The sequence below is a fragment of the Chionomys nivalis genome, chromosome 11 (genome assembly GCF_950005125.1).
Source record: "Chionomys nivalis chromosome 11, mChiNiv1.1, whole genome shotgun sequence".
Taxonomy (NCBI): domain Eukaryota; kingdom Metazoa; phylum Chordata; class Mammalia; order Rodentia; family Cricetidae; genus Chionomys; species Chionomys nivalis.
In genome coordinates, this window is record NC_080096.1 from 25,415,355 (window position 1) to 25,435,407 (window position 20,053).

A 20,053-nucleotide genomic window follows, 5' to 3' on the forward strand; every position below is an offset into this window, starting at 1 on the left:
AACTGCATCCACAGAAAGCCTGAGAAAGCTTGGGAAAGAATAGAGAACAGCATGGCTTCTTGGGAGCAGCAATTTCTCAGGTCTGCTCTGCTTGCTAGAGGCAAGCAAGTGCTCTCATCTAAGAGAGGCTTCCTGACTCAGCTTTAGCTGCAAAACCCTGCAGCTCTCTTAAGAGGTCCTGCCACGAAACACTTAAATGGGGTTGATAAAAGCTGACTGAATGCTTGTTTGTTTTCAGCCATAGCAGGAAAAAAGTTGTGCTGTTTTAAAATGCTGGAGTTCTGGTCTGTCCTGCCAGGGCAAACTCTGACTCTTTCACACAAGCGGTTCGTTTGGTTTGCAAGCACACACTGCTGAAGCTTGCTTGCTGGCAGGGACCTTGAAACGCCACAGAGTTGTGGCAATAAAAATGGCTCCAGTGGTACCTCCGCCATGATGCTGGAAAGCTAAGGAATGGGCTGGATCCAGCCGCCAAAGCCACAGCTTTAATCCTATCCATATTGCTCAGCAATTTAAAGGCTCATGTGGTCAGAAAAAGAAAGACATATACAGTAAAGAGAGATTCAAAGACAAAGAAAACCTTTAAATGATTTACAATGTGTTAAAAATATATGCAGACTAAAAGTTAAAGTTCTTGCCGGGCAGTGGTGGCACACGCCTTTAATCCCAGCACTTGGGAGGCAGAGGCAGGCGGATCTCTGTGAATTCGAGACCAGCCTGGTCTACAAGAGCTAGTTCCAGGACAGGCTCCAAAAACCACAGAGAAACCCTGTCTCGAAAAACCAAAAAAAAAAAAAAAAAAAAAAAAAATTCCATCATCTGAATCAACATGAGGTCAGTTTCAGTTGATAGCCTTTTATCCCTTATTACAGTCACTCAGGTTTGGGCTTGGTGTCACTCTGATTTCCTTTTTAAAAAATTATTCTTTGGCCAGGCAGTGATGGCACATGGCTTTAATCCCAACACTCGGGAGGCAGAGGTAGGCGGATCCCTGTGAGTTCGAGGCCAGCCTGGTCTACAGAGCTAGTTCCAGGACAGGCTTGATGGCTACAGTGAAACCCTGTCTCGAAAAAAAAAAAAAAATTATTGATTTTTTTTACACATTCATATAATGAATTTTCGATATCCCCCATTATCCTCTACCACCTCCCCTCTCTCTTCCACTGAACCCCTCTTCCCAGCAAGTTCCCCTCCTACTCATGTCTTTCTCCCACTGTGTTTGATTGCATGATCATGGCTCAGCAGTTATTTCTAGAGAATGGGGAACTTATCAGTGGATGAGGAAAGGAAATGGTAGCCCCTCCTCCATACATGACAGAATGGTGACAAGGCCAGTCTTTGACAACTGTCACGCTATGTCCTGAAGACAGTCTGACAGCGCTCTCCCTGGTCTCTTTCTGCTCCCTCTTCTGAGACGTTCCCTGAGTCTTGAAGGTGTTAATACAATTGTCCTGTTGAGAGCAATCACTGTTTTCCTTCCTCAGAAAGGAATCCGCTCTAACTTTTCAGTCACAGACTTTATTTTCTGACATCTCAAACCCTAAGACTTCGGACTTTGACCACCTGCTTCCCCATGGTTACAAGATGTACTTGGTGTAAAGAGCAAAAACTTTAAGCTCAACCTGGCACAAACTGTCTTCACAAATCAGCTCTGCCTTCTTCATCCCTGCATGCTTCCTCACCAGGCCTCCTGCAGTCTCCCCACATGGGTACAGTACAGAGGCTCAGTCAGGAATTATAGCTTACAGTCTCCTGGGGCTCATCTTTGTTGTTTACTGTTTAGGATTTTGTTTACTTGAAAGGTCCTCCTTGCTAAATGTCCACATAGTATTATTGTGCACCCTGGTCCTGGCAGCCATGAGACAGTCAGGCTTCCCCTAGGCATGCTTCTCTAGTTGGATACCCTGTTGGAGCCTGTTGGATACCCCAGGCAATACTTTTTAAATTGCAAATGAACATTTTATCACCTCCAGTCTTCATCTTTCAAAATTAAACTTTCCTCTAGCTTCTACATTCTTCTAAGTTCTTTCCAGTTCCTTTATGTACTTTTTCTTTAAAAAAAAAAAAAAAAGAGAGAGAGAAAAGATTTTATCATTATTATCTGTGAAGGTTCAGGAGACCACTTCACTCTGCCATCATCACTGGAATCCCTCCTGTGGGATAAATTTCAAAATATTAAAGATCTAATATATGTAAAGCTGAAATAGACCCGGGACTTGGGGAGAAGTAAGTATGCAATAGCGCCAGTGTTTCTAGCCCAACTGAACGGCTGGCTGCACAGTAAAGTCAGAACTAAGACGGAGCACAGGGAAGTAATGGGCATATCAAGTCTACACCACCTCTAGGAAATGCCAATAAAGAGTTGGGCTGGGGTTCATGTTCCCAGATTGCAGCTGAAGCCACAGAAAACAGCAAACCACAATGAAAGAGCATATGAGCAAAGGAAACAGAGGCTCAAAGCAGAATTTGGGAATGCCAATGCATGAAATGACCCCAACACTGACACAATGCTGTCAGAAAGAAGGAAATGAAGCAGGAAAGTGCACACAAACAAGAATCAAGGTACAGTGCAGCCATGCAAGACAAGGACCAGCAGCCTATCAAATACAGGCTGATGGAAACACACTGCAATAGGCAGCTGGAAATTTACCAATGACCCCAGCAAGAATGACTTCACTAGAAAATTCCACAGGACCAGGGGTTAAATAAAAGTCATCGAAGAAGAGTAAGCTGCTATAGACTCCACTTCCTATTTGTGTGAAAAGCACGGAAGTGGACTGGAATAGAAACTGAGGACTCAAGAAGACACGATCAAGGACATATTTGGTATTACTGAGTGGCCTGAAAACTGAACAATGAGTCGGGAAACCTGGAATGACTCTCAAAGAATGAGAAATTTCTTTGCTACTGTAAATGCCAAAAAAAAAAACAAAAATTTTGAGACCTGGTGGCACTGAACTCACCGAGACCTGCCTGTCTCTGACTCCCAAATGCTGGGATTAAAGGAAGATGCCACCATACCACCATGCCAAGTCATCAAAATGTTTTAAAAAGAAATGAGAAAAGTCAAATTTGGTGACATGCACCTGTAATGACAGCATTTGGGAAGTAGAGGAAGGAGGATCATGAGTTTTACAGCAGCCCAAACTACATAGGAGACATACATAGTAAAGATAAAATTAATGATAAGGAACAGGTTCAACACTCTGCCTAAAATTTTTTTTTTTTTTTTTTTTTTTTTTGGTTTTTCGAGACAGGGTTTCTCTGTGGTTTTGGAGCCTGTCCTGGAACTAGCTCTTGTAGACCAGGATGGTCTCGAACTCACAGAGATCCGTCTGCCTCTGCCTCCCGAGTGCTGGGATTAAAGGCGTGCGCCACCACCGCCCGGCTCTGCCTAAAAATTTTTAAAACCAGATAAAATGTATAAAATGATGGCATTCGTAGAAAGTGGCAATTCCTACAAGATAAAACACACAAGGTAAACCTTAACCTGTGATTGCCCCATCTGACTGTCAGAAGTTTCCACGCTATGTCCCAAAAGAACAAGACCAGCAGCCTAACTGAGCTGAAGAGATGCAGCTGGAGTCTAGAGGAGAGGGATACAGAGGAGCAGAGCTCTCCTGGATGGAGCAAACCACCCCAAGTCAAGGAAGGATCTAGAAAAGGTTAGAGGAGCAGTACTGAGAATGGCTGGGAACAGCACTTACTCCACAAAACTGAATAGGGAACTTTCTACTTTACAGGGCATCAGTTAGAGAGCTAGTAATAAAGGAATTGCTTCAGTAGTTGGAGAAATTAACCCTTAACTAGATGTACCTCTGAGCTCAAGTGACAAAATTCAAAAGTAAGATTCAAGAAGATCAAATTGGCCAGGTGTGATGGTGCATGCCTTTAATCCCAGCACTCAGGAAGGAGAGGCAGGCATTTCTATGAGATCGAGGCTGCCCTGGTCTAATAGCAAGTTCCAGGACAGCCAGAGCTACCAAATGAGACCTTATCTTGAAAACCCAAAACCAACAACAACAAAAGATCAAACTATTTTTCAAAGAGTTTGAATACATTCCAGAGCAAAGCTCAAGAGCACCCACAGTAACACAAAGTCACCAGTAGCCTCCTAAAAATTTGTAAAATAGCAAGTGTCTAATTAATAGCCAGATATGGAGATAAAAGCAGGAATTAAGTCCTTACAGGGAAAACCTCATTCAATTAAAACTGATCCTGGGCAGATACAAGGTATGTAAAATGCTTCTTGTGCAAGCCTGATGACCTGAGTTCAATTCCCAGAACCAACTCCATGATGCTGTCCTCTGACCAGCACATACACTGGTATAAGCATGCCCTAGATACTCTACTAGATACTCTAGGCCTGTAGGCTGAAGAGGGATGCCCTAACATTACAGAAGAACTTTGGGTGATTGTCCAGGCAGCGAGATGTCTCTGTCATTTATAGGGTTTTGGAAATTGCTTACAATGCACTTCCTGTTTACTCAGGTAATATTATATCCTTCTGGGGTCTTTGATGGAGTTGAAGACTAGGTAGTTATAGTTTTCCTTAGTTATGATAAAAAATAAACTAGATATAAAACTTTACACTCACAAAGATAGGATAGATAATAGAGTATTTTCTTTAATTTTGTCGAATACAAATAGACTCACTATGTAGACTTGGCTATCCTGGAACTCTGAGATCCTCCTTCCTCAACCTCCTGAATGCTGGAACTGAAGTCACATCCCAGCATGTCTGTTCAGAAAAGGAAATGTCATAGAGATAGCACAGACCAATGAACATCAAAGTGGTGGAGATAAGGATGGCATGAAGAGATGAGGGTAAAGGAGGTTGTCTGAGGTATAAACTGAATCTCAGAACAGTTGTTAAAAGAAACGTGTCAGGAAATCTACAATGAACAGTTGATGGGAGGAGGTGAGAGAAATGGATTAATTACTGCTGGGCAGGGGGAATTCTGAGACTGATGGATATAGGCACTGTCTTTTGGTGTAGTTTGGTGGGCATTTATATGCCAAACTAAGAAATTTGTCTAGTGTGCTGGTATATGCCTACAGTCCCCAGCATTTGGGAGACTGAGCAGGAGGACAGAAAGTTCCAGTGAGTTACAAAAATCAGACCCCATGTCTTTAATCCTAGCACTTGGGAGGCAGGTGGATCTCTGTAAATTCGAGGCCAGCCTGGTCTACAGAGCTAGTTCCAGGACAGCCAGAGCAGTTATGCAGAGAAACTCTGCAAAAAAAAAAAAAAAAAAAAAAAAAAAAAAAAAATCTCAAGTAAAGAAAAAGTAACCAAAATATGTACTTTAAAAAAATGTGTATGAATGTTTTGCTTGCATGTAAGTTGGTGCATACAGTGCCTGCAAGGCCCAGAAGAAGGCTTCAAATCCCCTGGAATTAGAGTTATGGATGGTTATTAGTCACCACGTTGGATGCTGAGAATTGAACCCAAGTACAACCATTTCTCCAGCCCCTTAAACACTGTTATTTTATGGCAATTTTACTTTTTAAAAAGTATGGTCAGTGGACTAGAGAGATGGCTCAGCAGTTAAGGGTATCTGTTGTTCTTGCAGAAGACCCTAGTTCCATTCCCAGCACCCACATGATGACTCAGAATCTCCTGAAACTCCAGTTCAAGAAATCTGATGCCCTCTTCTGACCTCTGCAGGCATGAGGAGTACTAATGGCACATATATGCAGGCCAAACACTCACACACATAAAATAAGATAAATCCTTTGTTTTTTTGTTTTTGTTTTGTTTTGTTTTGTTTTCTGAGACAAGGTTTCTCTGTGTAACAGCCCTGGCTGTCCCGAAACTCACTTTATAGACCAGGCAGACCCTGAACTCACAGAGATCCACCTGCCAAGTGCTGAGATTAAAGGTGTGCACCACACCTGCCCCGTTAATAAATCTTAACAAAAAAATATGGTTGGGGGCTGGAGTGATGGCCCAGTGGTTAAGAGAGCTTGTTACTGTTGCAGAGGACCTGAATTGGTTCCTAGTCTCATGTCAGGTGGTTCTCAACCATCTGCAATTCCACCTCTATGGGATTAGACACCTTCTTGGGACCTCCACAGGCATTACACATGTGTACACATACATGTAAGCATGCACATTCACACACAAACACAAATATAATCAAATAGAATAATCTTAATAAATAATAAAGAGCTGGGTATGGTAGTGAATGCCTTTAATCCCAGGACTCAGGAGGAAGCAGAGGCAAATGGATCTCTGTTGAATTCAAAACCAGCTTCATCTACACAGCAAATTCCAGGCCAGTCAGGACTATGTAGAGAGATCCTGTCTCAAAAATAAGTAGACAGACAGACAGATTTTAATTTTAAAAAAGTATAGTGCATTGACAGTATAATCCAATGGTAGAGTACTCAATTAGTATTAGCATGTAAAGGTACTACATTGTTTAATTCCCAGCACTGAAAAGTAAATAAATAAATAAATAAATAAATAAATAAATAAATAAGGAGCATGAAGTCGAGAAAGAGCAAGCACTCACTTTATATGGAGTAACAAGAGGGTCACTTGTGCACCCAGAAGTTAATGGCTGTACAAGGCCAACCTTCCCTTGCTAACAGACTGTCTCCACTTTTTCATTAGAGACAAGGACAGCTATTGCTATACAAGATGACTGTTTGCATACAAAGATTATGTATCACTTGGAAATGTACCTATCAGCTTGAGAGGGGTAGAGAGATAACAAGGCCTACTGGTCAGTGTCTTCATCCCTACTCCCCTGTTCTTGAAAGAGCATATAGACAAGCCAGCTGATGTAATCTAGGCTCCAGGGCAGAGGAAGCAGGTCACTGATGATTTTATCACCCAAAACAAGCATCTGCTGGCAGCAAGACTCACTAGTCACAAGTTGCCCCATGAACTCTGCCCCATGAAGTAGTCTCACTGACTGCAGAGGCTAACAAATCCTGGCACAGTGAGGTTCATGCATGTTACAGCAACCATCAAGACTTGCCTGTACCTTGTTGCCTGAAGGTAAGACATTTCACATGAAAATAACTCATGACTCAGAAAATAAAGCACAACCCCTCGGATGCTCCCAGACACCACTGATGAACTCTCTCTCACGCTGGCTTTACTTACTTCTGATTATGTCAGAGGATTCCTAGATGTCCTTGATCCTTTTCAGCATGGTCAGTGTCCAGGCTCTCAGTCCCTCCAGATAAGGGGGCTTGCTGAGGGGCTGGGATATAGCTCAGTTTCTAGAGTGCTTGATTAACATTCATGAGGCTCTAGGTTTAATCACTAGCATCACATAAACTAGGTACAGTGGTGTTCAACTGTAACCCCAGAACTGTGAGGTAGATTAAGAAGATTGTAAACTCAAGGTCATTCTGAGCTACAATCATTCAAGGCCAGAGAAAGAAAAAGAAAGGAAGGCAGGGAGGAAAAAAAGAAAGAAAACAACAAAAGGAGGAAGGGAAGAAGGAAAAAATGGGGGTTCCATGTATCAAGAAACCAAGAAGGGACGATTTGGATGTATGAAAGGACTAGCTCGAGGTAACGAGGGAGGAGTCAAATAAGAACAAAGTATATCTCGGTGCACCCCTATCTTAGCGAGGCAAGCAGGTCTTGGTGAACTTGAGGCCAGCCTGATCTACGTAGCAAGTTCCAGACAGAACAGGGCTATATGGTGAGAAAAGAACAAAGTATATTGACAAATGTATGAAGATGCCACTGGGCAAGGTGACATCTACTTGTAATACCAGTAGTTGGGAGGCAGAAACAGGAGGGTCAATGTAAATTCAAAGTCAGCCTGGCTCATAGTGAATTCCAAGACAGGATCACATAGCAAGACACTACAGAGAGAGAGAGAGAGAGAGAGAGAGAGAGAATTAATTAATACAAAATAAATAGCATCCTAACATTGTATACAAAGCTCTTTCTTTAGAAATCATTGCTCAAATTAGATTCCCAGAAGCAGAAAACTGTGAGCTTTTTAAAGTTAGGCAGAATTGTATTTTTAAAGAAACAGCTTATCATTTATTTGTGTATTTATTTTTAAGGAAATGAGAAGGAAAACTTGAAGCAAAGTATTTTACTTCAAAAACTATGAAATACTGAATGGCAGGGTGCATGATAGAAGGAAGGTAGGATGACAGAAGTCATTTAAAAAGAACCCAATTCTGAGGTAGCCCCTCAGCCCTGAGAGATGGCTCAGCAACGAAGAGTACTCGCTGCTCTTACAGAAGACCTGGGTTCAAATCCCAGCACTCTTATGGAAGCTAAGAAATGTTAGTACCTCCCAGTGCTAGAGGATCCAAGCCTTCTTTGGGCCTTCTCAGGCACCGCATATACACACACACACACACACACACACACGCACGCACACCACACATACCACATATGTAAGCAAAATATCTATTCACATGAAATAAAAAATAAATCTTAAAAAAAATTCTGAGCAAATTATATTCAAAAGTTCTATGGAATAAATGTCTGTGCACACCCCAAATTATATGTTGGAAATCTTAACCTCTCAAGGAACTGGTATTTAGGGCATGAGGCATCTGGGAGGTGAGTGCTACCCTTCTAAAACAGGCTTCATGGAGTTGTTTATCTCCCCCACCATGTGAGGAGAAGCAAGGGCCTATGAGGAACAGGCTCCTCACCGAAATTCTGATCTGCTAAAGCCTTCATCTTGAACTTCCACAGCCTCTAGAACTGTGGGAAAGAAACTTCTGTGGTTCCTAAGTCACCCTCTGTGGCATGTTGTTTCAACAGCCAAATGGACTAAGACAAGAGGCAGCTAACAGTTTCACTGGCTGCATACAAGTAAAGCAGAATATTAAAGAAGCCCTTAGAACACCAGATGGGAATGGAGCAGTTATGAGATAGGGAAATATGAGAGGTGCTGTGGGTCAGAAACCAACGCTCTGCAAAAGGAAGTGGGGCCTGCAGGAACGTCTATCATACATACATAGCAAGGAAGCAGGCGACCCATTTCTTCTCAAGATGTAATAAGCCATTTGTGTAGGATTACAATGGGGAGCGGGGGTGCTTAGAGGAATATATGCAGAGACCACACGAGAAGAGTCTAAGTCTGGAGTAAAGACCCACACAAACTACCCAAAGCAGAGGCCTGGAAGTAACCTAGGGCTGTAAGAGAAAAAAGTCAAGTTTGTTAGCTTATCTGTTAGGTAACTAAGTTAGAATTTTTTTTTTTAAAAAAATCTAGGCCCCAAGGGATTCCAAATTTGTCAGAGTAATAACCAGAAGAATAAACGAACTCTTGGCAATAATTTCACAGCCTAAAGGATGTAGACAAAATTTAAAAATACAAACCAAAAGCAAGCAAGCAAGCAAGCAGAAAACCATGAAGAGTTGGGGCGGGGCATGACAAAAACAACAAAAGAACAGCGGATTGCTGGAGAGGAAAGGCTGTCCTTGGTTATATAATTGTTCTCCTTGGCTGCCCACATCCACGCCTTATCTTCTCTTCTGATAAGAGGGAAGCTCAGGCCGCACCAGGAGTCAGCACAGGAGTGCTCAGGAGAAGCAAGCAGCAGACAGCTGCAGATGAAAGGCTTGCAGAAGCTGAGCCGTTGCTCAGTGACTGGAATGGGGAATAAGCATGGTAAAGAGAACGAACACCTGACTCTTCCTAAAGTCAAACTGTGGTCCACGTGGACCTTCCTTCCTGAACTCCTTCACAAAGCAGGACCAGCAGCAGCTAATTGCCAAGGGCTGAACCACGCCTACAGTGCCTGTTCCAGGTCCCAATTAACCATCCTCCTTGCTCCTTCTGCCACAATTCAGAGGCTCTTGACACAGAACGAGTACAGTGCTCAAGTCAAGCGAGACTAACTTTTTCCTCTTTTAAATGGCACTCCTTACCACTTCAAAAACACAAAATGTCCATAGCACCTGCTCTTGGGCATCATAATGTATGTGTAGCCAAAAGGATGAACAGTTCACCCTGACAAGCTAATGCCTTTACAGTACTGCAGGCATTTCAGGAAAACCCAGAGCAATACATGACAATTTCTCCCAACTTTGGATACAGAGCTACTTGACCTACCTCGATGAAAACAGAATAGACCAGAAACCATTAGTGATGGTAATAAGAACTACAGTGCATACACATTCTTCAAGTATTCTTGTGGATTAAACTGAACTCTGAAGCTGTCTCCTCAAAGAAACGCCTACCAGTTAAGTACTTAGAAGGTACAGGTAACCTTACCACCTTCCACAGTTTTCCATGGCTTTGAGGCTAAAGCACTAAGTAAGCTCTTAAGCAGAGAGAGCATGGAGGGTCTAACAGATTTCCCTATCTTTAGCCACGCATGCAGTCCTCGTGTGAAGTCAAAGTCTGCAGCACTACCTGCAGCAAAGACCCACTCCTACTCCCCAGTTGGTATGCAGAAGTCCTTCTCCACGACCACCCACTCTATCAGACCACAGAGCTCTGGAAATTCTGTTCAGTAATGACAATTCGTAGCCACTCCCCAATACAGGTAAACAAGAAAAAGAAGTCTCTAGCCGATCCAAATCCAGGGTCTGCCTCCCAGCATGCAACTGTATTCAATAAAGCCTGAGTTGTGTTTTCGCTATCTCCCAAAAGACTGTCTGCTATAAATCTACTGTAGCTTCAGCTTTACTGACCCATCGCTAATGCCATCGGTCCTACTCAGCCTGGGCTGCCCTCCCGTGTCCTCTGCAAACCATCACTCTGCCCCTTTCTGGACACACATCTTCCTACCGACCTGCTGGGCTTTCATTCTTAGCACAACTGTCATCCCGCTCACTCATCACTCACGCCTTCTACATGGTGTTGACATCTGCCTTTCAAGTCCTCATCATCCCAGGTCCTGCATAAGGAGTAAAAGAGTTCCGAGAACAGACTCTGGATGAAATCACACTGCCCGAGTCAGACGAGCAAGCTGGGTGGCTGGTCTTTCTTTCTCCCTTGAGTTTCTTCTCTCTAACAGGGATAGTAACAGTACCGCATAGACTTGTTATGTGGCTTGAGAACAACAGTCTGTAAAGGGCTCAGAATAGCACCTGGTACACAGGAAGTATCAGTGAACATTAGCTGTTGCTGTTAACACCATCATATTAACAGCCATCTCAGTTCCCACATAGACAACCATTGTTTTTAACAAAATCTCAATCAATAAAGACTCAAACCTGTTAGTTCAGAAGCAGAGGAAGCACCAGCTGACTTTCCTCCTCCTCCTCTCTCCTACTGTGGCAAAAGTCTCCTCAAACTCAGTGTCCTCACTTCTCTTCCCTCTGCGTCTCTCTATCCGCCCATCTTACTCTCTACGTTTTTTTCTTAATTTTTTTGTTCACTTCCTGTCAACGGCCTGGTCCCTCTGCCTCTAGAACTATGGTTGACTTTATTTACTTCTGTTTACAATATTCAAGCAGACAGTTCTTGGATAAAAGGTGTGTGCTAGGACTGAGCCACACCACAGCTAGAAGCAGGTTCCCAGTAAACAATGCACTCGGGTTCACAGCGTGATCAACAGACAACTCACTGATGCATCCTGTGAGGCTGCTTCCTGTGGTTTTTCAACCCCTTGTCTCCACTAAACCTCGCCATATGCTCCAACAACATCTTCCACAGCTGTGCTTCAGATCCTGTCACCACCAGAACGTCTACAACCCCAAATCCTAAATTCAAATATCCTATGCTCTGCATATGGCCTCTTGCCCTTCCCATAATCACTGTTCCTGGCTATCTGCTTGACCATGGAAACTTCCAAACGACAATCTTCTGTATTCTACCAGTGAGCCCATCCTACCTGTGCCTCCTTTCGTATCTTTTTTATTCTCTGTCATCCACTCCCTTGAAAACCTTAATTTCCATGCCCCAATTTCCTTTTGCACAAACCACCTAGCAAATCTCCTAACTTGGATGAGTCAAACTACCAGCCTTTTCCTGGCAGGGTTGCTGGGAGCTACTGAGAAGAGGCACATGACTGGAAAGATCAGCACACTACTGTACAGTCTCCATCTTCAAGACTACTTAGAAGGAAGGCTTCCTATTTCCTTACCTAGTTTGCCATCTTCTATCTGTCACAAAGGCTACTTCAGACCCTTGCCACTCTCTCTAAACCCCTGATATTTCTGTCTATTGCCCACCTACCCCTACCCTACCTGTTTCTGCTTCCATTTTCCATAATCTACCACACTTCAGAAGAATCAAAGAATGACTTAAGACTTCCTTTAGCAAACCTATCAATATTCACTTTAGTTATATCCATGAAATCCTTCCTCCATATCACAATGAAGGAGGTATCCTACTTATGGCTAATCCCATGGTTAAGACTAAACCAATGTTCTGTATTATTCTATATTAACCCCCCACTCCTACCCATCCTGTAAGGCAGAGTCTCTAAGGTATGGTCCCTGGACCAGAGTACTAGTGTTCTCTGGAAACTTAGAAAATCAAATCTTAGAGTGGGGCCCCACTGGGTTGGAGCCCAGTGACCTGTTTTGAACATAGCCTTCAAATGAAGTTGATGATGCTAAAGTCCGGGGATCCCATACCTAAGGGAATTCTTGGTTACTCTCTTTCCTGTATCCTTCACTTACTTTGATAGTAAAGCATCTCTCTTGTCTGGGAGGCAGAAGCAGGTAGATCTCTGTGAGTTCAAGGTCAGACTGATATACAGAGTGAGTTCCAGAACAGGCTCCAAAGCTACACAGAGAAACCCTGTCTTAAAAAACCAAAAAAAGGGGCTGGAGAGATGGCTCAGAGGTTAAGAGCATTGCCTGCTCTTCCAAAGGTCCTGAGTTCAATTCCCAGCAGCCATATGGTGGCTCACAACCATCTGTAAAGAGGTCTGGTGCCCTTTTCTGGCCAGCAGGCATACACACAGACAGAATATTGTATACATAATAAATAAATAAATAAATATTTTTTTTAAAAAAGGAACATTTCACAAGATAAAACCCACCTGGCACCACTGTTGGCCCAAGAACCTATCTATAGCAAGCCAGGTAATAGGCCCTAGAGGAGAACTACTACTGCTTTCCTGCTAAGTGGACACAGCGTTAAACTAACTCCTAATGACTTAGCCCCACACCCATAGATTAGTGCACCTCTCATTAGAGAAGCTTCCATTTGCAGTAGGTGATGATTAACTCAGACTCACAACTAGGTGCACAGAGGAAGAAACTGCAGAATATTCAAGAATGTTCAGAATGTTCAGCCTTTCAATGCAATGCCCAGCAAAATTCTTCAAAGACCTCAAAAGAACGGTACTCAACTTCATTTGGAAAAGCAAAAAAACCCAGGATAGCCAAAACAATCCTGTACAATAAAAGAACTTCTGGAGGCATCACAATCCCTGACTTCAAACTCTACTACAGAGCTACAATACTGAAAACAGCCTGGTACTGGCATAAGAACAGACAGGGGGACCAATGGAACCAAATAGAAGACCCGGATATCAATCCATACATCTTCCAACACCTGATATTTGATAAAGAAGCAAAAATATCAAATGGAAAAAAGAAAGCATATTTAACAAGTGGTGCTGGCATAACTGGATATCAACATGTAGAAAAATGAAAATAGACCCATATCTATCACCATGCACAAAACTCAAGTCCAAATGGATCAAAGACCTCAATATAAGGCCAGCTAAACTGAACCTTATAGAAGAGAAAGTGGGAAGTACACTTGAATGCATTGGCACAGGGAACCACTTCCTAAATAGAACCCCAGCAACACAGACACTGGAGAAACAACAATTAAAAAATGGGACCTCCTGAAACTGAAAAGCTTCTGTAAAGCAAAGGACACAGTCAACAAGACAAAACAAGTCCACAGAATGGGAAAAGATCGTCACTAACCCCACATCAGACAGAGGTCTGATCTCCAAAATATATAAAGAACTCAAGAAATTGGACACCAAAAGATCACATAATCCAATAAAAAAATGGAGTACAGACCTAAACAGAGAACTCTCAACAGAGGAATATAAAATGGCTGAAAGACACTTAAGGAATTGTTCAACATCCTTAGTCATCAGAAAAAAAGCAAATCCAAACAACTCTGAGATTCCATCTTACACCTGTAAGAATGGCCAAGGTCAAAAACACTGATGACAACTTATGCTGGAGAGGTTGTGGGGAAAAGGGAACACTCCTGCATTGCTGGTGGGAATGCAAGCTGGTACAAACCCTTTGGATGTCAATGTGGCGATTTCTCAGAAAATTAGGAAACAACTTTCCTCAAGACCCAATAATACAACTTTTAGGTATATATCCATCCAAAGGATGCTCAATCGTGCCACAAGGACATGTGTTCAACAATGTTCATAGCAGCTTTGTTTGTCATAGCCAGAACTTGGAAACAACCTAAATGCCCCTCGAATGAAGAATGGATAAGAAAAATGTGGTAATTTACACAATGGAGTACTATACAGCAGAAAAAATAGCGACAGCTTGAATTTTGCAGGAAAATGGATGGAACTAGAAAACATTATTTTGAGTGAGGTAACCCAGACCCAGAAAGACAATTATCCCATGTACTCACTCATAGGTGGTTTTTAAACATAAAGCAAAGAAAGCCAGCCTACAAACCACAATCCCAGAGAACTTAGACAACAATGTGGACACTAAGAGAGACTTACATAGATCTAATTTACATGGGAAATAGAAAGTAGAAAAAGCCAAGATCTCCTGAGTAAATTGGGAGCATGGGGACCTTGGGGAAGGGTTGAAGGGGATAGGGGAGAGGCAGGGAGGGGAACAGAGAAAAATGTAGAGCTCAATAAATATCATGGAAAAAAAAGAATGCTCAGCCTTATGTGGAACATATACACTACCCTGTCCTCCAGAGGCTCAGAGACGAGGGGAAGGAAGGCTATGAGCCAGATGCAGTGGATGACTATAAGGAAACTGTGTCTTCTGGACACAGCAGGGCAGCTGCATCTCTGAACCCACAGCACGGAGAGGAGAGTTAGGCTCTAAGTTCCACCCCAGCCAAGCACTATTGGCAATTATTAGCTGCTGGGAGAGAAAAGGTCAGTTTTCTCTAATAGTATAACTCCTGAGAAGTCACCCATGCTCCAGTGGAAGGCTACACATCAAGAATACTTGGGGGCTGGAGAGATGACTCAGCAGTTAAGAACACTGACTGCTCTTTCAGAGGTCCTGAGTTCAATTCCCAGCAACCACATGGTGTCTCACAACCATCTGTAATGAGATCTAGTGCCCTCTTCTGGTCTACAGGCAGGATACTATAGAAAGAAAGAAAGAAAGAAAGAAAGAAAGAAAGAAAGAAAGAAAGAAAGAAAGAAAGAAAGAAAGAAAGAAAGAAAGAAAGAAAGAAAGAAAGAAAGAAAGAAAGAAAGAATATTTGGGCAACACAAGTTGGACTTGATAGATGTTGTTTTTATTTTATGTTGTTTCTTTTTAAGGGCACAAAGTTGGGCAAGCAGGAAAGTGGGGGTGCATTGGGGAGCAGTGGGGGGGGAGAGAGTGAATATGAGTGAAAACAAATGAGATGAAATCCTCAAAGAACTGATACAAAGTTTAAAAAGCCTGGCAGTGGTGGTGGCAGTGGTGGTGGCAGTGGTGGTGGCAGTGGTGGTGGCAGTGGTGGTGGCAGTGGTGGTGGCAGTGGTGGTGGCAGTGGTGGTGGCAGTGGTGGTGGCAGTGGTGGTGGCAGTGGTGGTGGCAGTGGTGGTGGCAGTGGTGGTGGCAGTGCAAAAGCAAAATAGTGATGCTAAGAATCCAGATATGGGAAAAAAAAAAAAAGCCAAGTGCTTCCTTTGACGTGAAAATGTGAAAGATCTCAATTTAATAAGGAAAGAAAGATAAACTGAGGGTGCTATTATAAAATCTACAATAAGAATAAAATGTCAAGGAAGGCAGTGGTGGTGCATGACTTTAGTCTCAGTAGTCAGGAGGCAGAAGCAGATGGATCTCTGTGAGTTTGAGGCCAGCCTGGTCCACAAAGGGAGTTCCAGGACAGCCAGCGTTACACAAAGAAACTCTGCCTTAAAAACAAAAACAAAACAAAACCAAAAAATAAAAAAAAACCAAACAAACCATCAAACAAACAAAAGAATAAAACGGCAGGAGTTGGAGTGATAGCTCAGCAGTAGAGTATTTGTTCTTGCTAAGGACCAGGGTTTTATTCCCAGCACCCACACAGTGGCTCACAATTGTCCAGAACTCCCGTTCCAGGAGATCTGATGTTCTGCTCTGACCTCTGTAGGAACCAGGCACAGATGTGATATACACACATACATGCAAGCAGAAACTCACACAAATAAAAGAGTATTTAAAAAAATAACAACAATAAAGCCAGGCAGTGGTGGCACACACCTTTAATCTCAGCACTTGGGAGGCAGAGACAGATGGATCTCTATGAGTTTGAGGCCAGCCTGGTCTCCAGAGTGAGTTCCAAAGCTACAAAGACAAATTCTATCTCAGAAAAAATAAATAAATAAATTAGGTGATGTCAGGCAGCAGTCTGTCCAGAGAACCGGTACTAATTTCAAGGGTCTACTGAGGTCCTGAGAACATCCTTCCCTGGGATGAGGGAAACTGCTTAAAGTCCTGGAGGACTTCCCACTGCTCAGTGATAGAGCACATGCCTAACATGCATAGGGCTAGGTTTTGTTAACGCCATAATCATACGCTACAGAAAGACACAGACTATGTCTTACACACCTTCACACTTCTAGTGCTTAGAGAAGTACTTCTCACTGACGGTAGGCTTCCATAAATGGCCGTGGGTACATTAAACCAAGAGCAGTCATCTCTAATGCTTCAGTTAAAGGTTTTCCTAAACAGTAAAGCTGGCTTCCTATCCCAGGCCTGCTGTTCATTCGCTGCATGAGGTAACCTGCTTAACCTCTTTGGGCCTCAGTTTCCTCACTGGTAGAACAAGGCTAATAATACCTATTTGGAAATATTGCCATGAAAACTAAACAAAATGACACGGTACAGTGATCAGGACACACAGTGCCTGGCAAGTAGTAGCCTCCCCACTCAGGTTTCAACTTGACAGAGACAGCTAGGACAAAACAAATACAAAAATAAGTCACAGTGATCAAGGCAGACCGAGCATAGAATGAGTCATTCCTTTTAATCATTTGTGCAGGAAGATCAACAACGAAGAAACATAATAAGCAGCAGAATAAACTCTACTGGTAGCATGTTCCTTAGCATATAAGCTTGGTGAGAATTCCCCCAGACACTTCTAAGCTGATAGACTTCCTGCATCCCAGCCCAGCAGGTCAGATCTTGGTCCACAGTACCAGGTATAGTTTATTCAAACTGGAATAGAACCCAGCTCATAAGGAATGTGTTTATAGGCAGGAGATGGAGGAGGAAAACTGACTGCAGCTACATCAATCGGCTGTTTTGCTATCTGGCAGAACACACTGCAAAGCTATTGGTAGAGACTCACACCCACACAGCTGCACTTACCTGTAGCCAAGAACCAGCTTAGAATAGATAATGAGCAGTTTTTCTGCTTTAACCAAGCAGCTGTCAGACTTGCATAAAATGAACATTCTTAGGAACTATAAAGAAATACCGCCCAGTTTTCCACACACCCTGGGCCTGTGAACACTGGCCACAGTATCAGTTCCATTGCTCACGCAGGAAGTGAAAGAGTAGATTTAAGTTCTACTCCCTGGGAACCTGCTTACCTCTACAGAGGCGCTGGGACTCACAGCACCTGCTTCCTCCGAGCCATTCAATTGAGAATGCTGCACCACTCCAGGTAGAGCCACCACTTCACTGAGATGATCTCTCTTCTGACGAGCCCTGGTTAAACTCTGATGGTCATCAGAGGACACAGCAAGGGTGAGGGGAGACCTGGCGAGGCTCTGCCTCCTCCAAGACGTCCTGCCCCAGCCTAGCCTCAGAAGAAGTGGCTCATCATCTTCAGGTAGAAGGCCCAAGCCATTTGCAGTTTGGGATTTTTGAAAAAATATCACCATGGAATTGGAAGAGTCTGTCCTAAAAGGCTGGCAGCTTTGGGGCTTGCTGCAGTCGGCCTGAAAACACATCTTGTCCAGCCACCAAAGAGCATGACAGGAAGAGTCCTGGCAGCAGGCAGCCCAACAAGCTTGGAAAGACAGGCTTCCTTTAAGAAGCCAAAGGTGATTTTCTCCCCCAGTTCTCAAGCCAACTCCATAGAGTGTCTTCCCCTGATGGCATCTGCTCTCATTAGCATCTAAAAACAAAGAATGAAAACGCTTTAGGATGAAACCAGATGAGATTACTCTTCCTTAATGAGCTGGAACACCAGCTTTTGGGGCTGTTTTGAAGACAGATTTGTTGTTTTATTGAGACAAAATCTCACTACGTACCCTAGCTGGATGGAACCCATTAATTAGACCAGGCTGGCCTTGAACTCACCTTGCCTCCTGAGTGCTAGGATTAAAGGTGTGAACTGCCATGCTTGGCTGAAGACAAGTTTTTAAAAGATAAGAAAATCGTCAATTAAATAGAACAGAGGGAAAAAACATTTTATGACTCAGGATATTTTAGTTTATAAGACAATTGTTCCACATCCATGGAGGAGGTTCCATTCTCAGTGAATTTCTGTCATGTAAGGCCTTTACAAAGAGTCATAACTTATGAAACAAAATATAAAGCAAAATTTTAAGGACTGTTCTGATGAAAGGGCTTGGCCAGAGTCCCCAGACTTGACCTTCTACTTGCCTCCAAGGTGTGTCAGAAACAATGGGCTAAGGGACCAGAAGTGTAGGTAGATGAATAAGCTGTAACATTTTCTCTACTGAACCAACAGCAACACAAGCTAAGCACTCCTGACCGCATAAGGTAACACACACAGGTATTTTCTAATCAGCTATTTGCCAGTCACATGACTTTGCATATCATTTCATCAGCCAAAGTAGTGATGAAAATTACCAAAATCAAGGGAGAAATATCCTAGCTGGATTATTTTAATGACAAGCCATACCATTCCAAATAAATAAATGAAAACATGCAATAGTGTTCTCCTGTACGTAATCTAGATAATAACATGATCCTGGATTCTCAGTTGAACTATTTCAGGCATGAAACTGATCTTCTTGATCATTGCCTCTGTTCTAAATGAAAGTTGTTGTCTTAGTCAGGGTTTCTGTTGCTGTGATGGAACACTGTGACAAGAAGCAATTTGAGCCGGGCGGTGGTGGTGCACGCCTTTAATCCCAGCACTCGGGAGGCAGAGGCAGGCAGATCTCTGTGAGTTCGAGACCAGCCTGGTCTACAAGAGCTAGTTCCAGGACAGGCTCCAAAACCACAGAGAAACCCTATCTCGAAGAAAAAAAAAAAAAAAAAGAAGCAACTTGAGAGAAAAGTTTGTTTCCATGTACACTTCCATGTAACAGTTTATCATCAAAAGCAGGTAGGGCAGGAATTCAAGCAGGGCAGGAACCTGGAGGCAGGAGCTGATGCAGAGGCCATGGAAGGGTGCTGATTACTGGCTTGCTCCCTATGGCTTGCTCAATAACATAGGCCACCAGCCCAGGAGTATCTCCACCTACAATAGGCTGGGCTCTCCCCCCATCAATCACTCATTAAGAAAACGTTCCACAGCCTGGCAAGAGTGGCTCACGCCTTTAAACCCAGCACTCGGGATCTCTGTGACTCCGTAGTCAGCCTGGTCTGTTCCAAGAGCTAGTTCTAGGACAGCCAAGGCTGTTAAACAGAGAAACCCTGTCTCAAAAAACCAAAAAAAAAAAAAAAAAAGAAGAAGAAGAAGAAGAAGAAAAAGAAGAAGAAAAGAAAAGAAAATGTCCCACAGGCTTGCCTTTCCACAGCTAATCTTACAGAGACATTTTCTCAATTAGTTTTCCCTCCTCTCAGATGACTAGTTTGTGTCAAGTTGACATAAAAGTGGTGTGGGACAATTCTGTATTCTGTCAATGTTTTAAATAAACGCTGATTGGCCAGTAGCCAGACAGGAAGTATAGGTGGGACAACCAGACAGGAAGTATAGGTGAGGGAAGGAGAACAGGAGAATTCTGGGAAGGAGGAAGCCTATTCCTCCCCAGTCCTGTCCAGACATTGAAGAAGCAAGAT

At 43.1% G+C, this 20,053-nt stretch overlaps 1 protein-coding gene across 2 annotated transcripts in view; it reads right to left on the reverse strand.

The window, feature by feature from the left end:
- Kiaa0319l (KIAA0319 like) overlaps positions 1 to 20,053 on the reverse strand; it is a 104,183-nt gene that overhangs the window by 51,200 nt on the left and 32,930 nt on the right. For both annotated transcript variants that reach the window (XM_057783472.1, XM_057783471.1), the window contains exon 3: positions 17,665 to 18,194. In XM_057783472.1, coding sequence (XP_057639455.1) covers positions 17,665 to 18,194 — 530 coding nt within the window. The remainder of the gene's footprint in view (positions 1 to 17,664; positions 18,195 to 20,053) is intronic.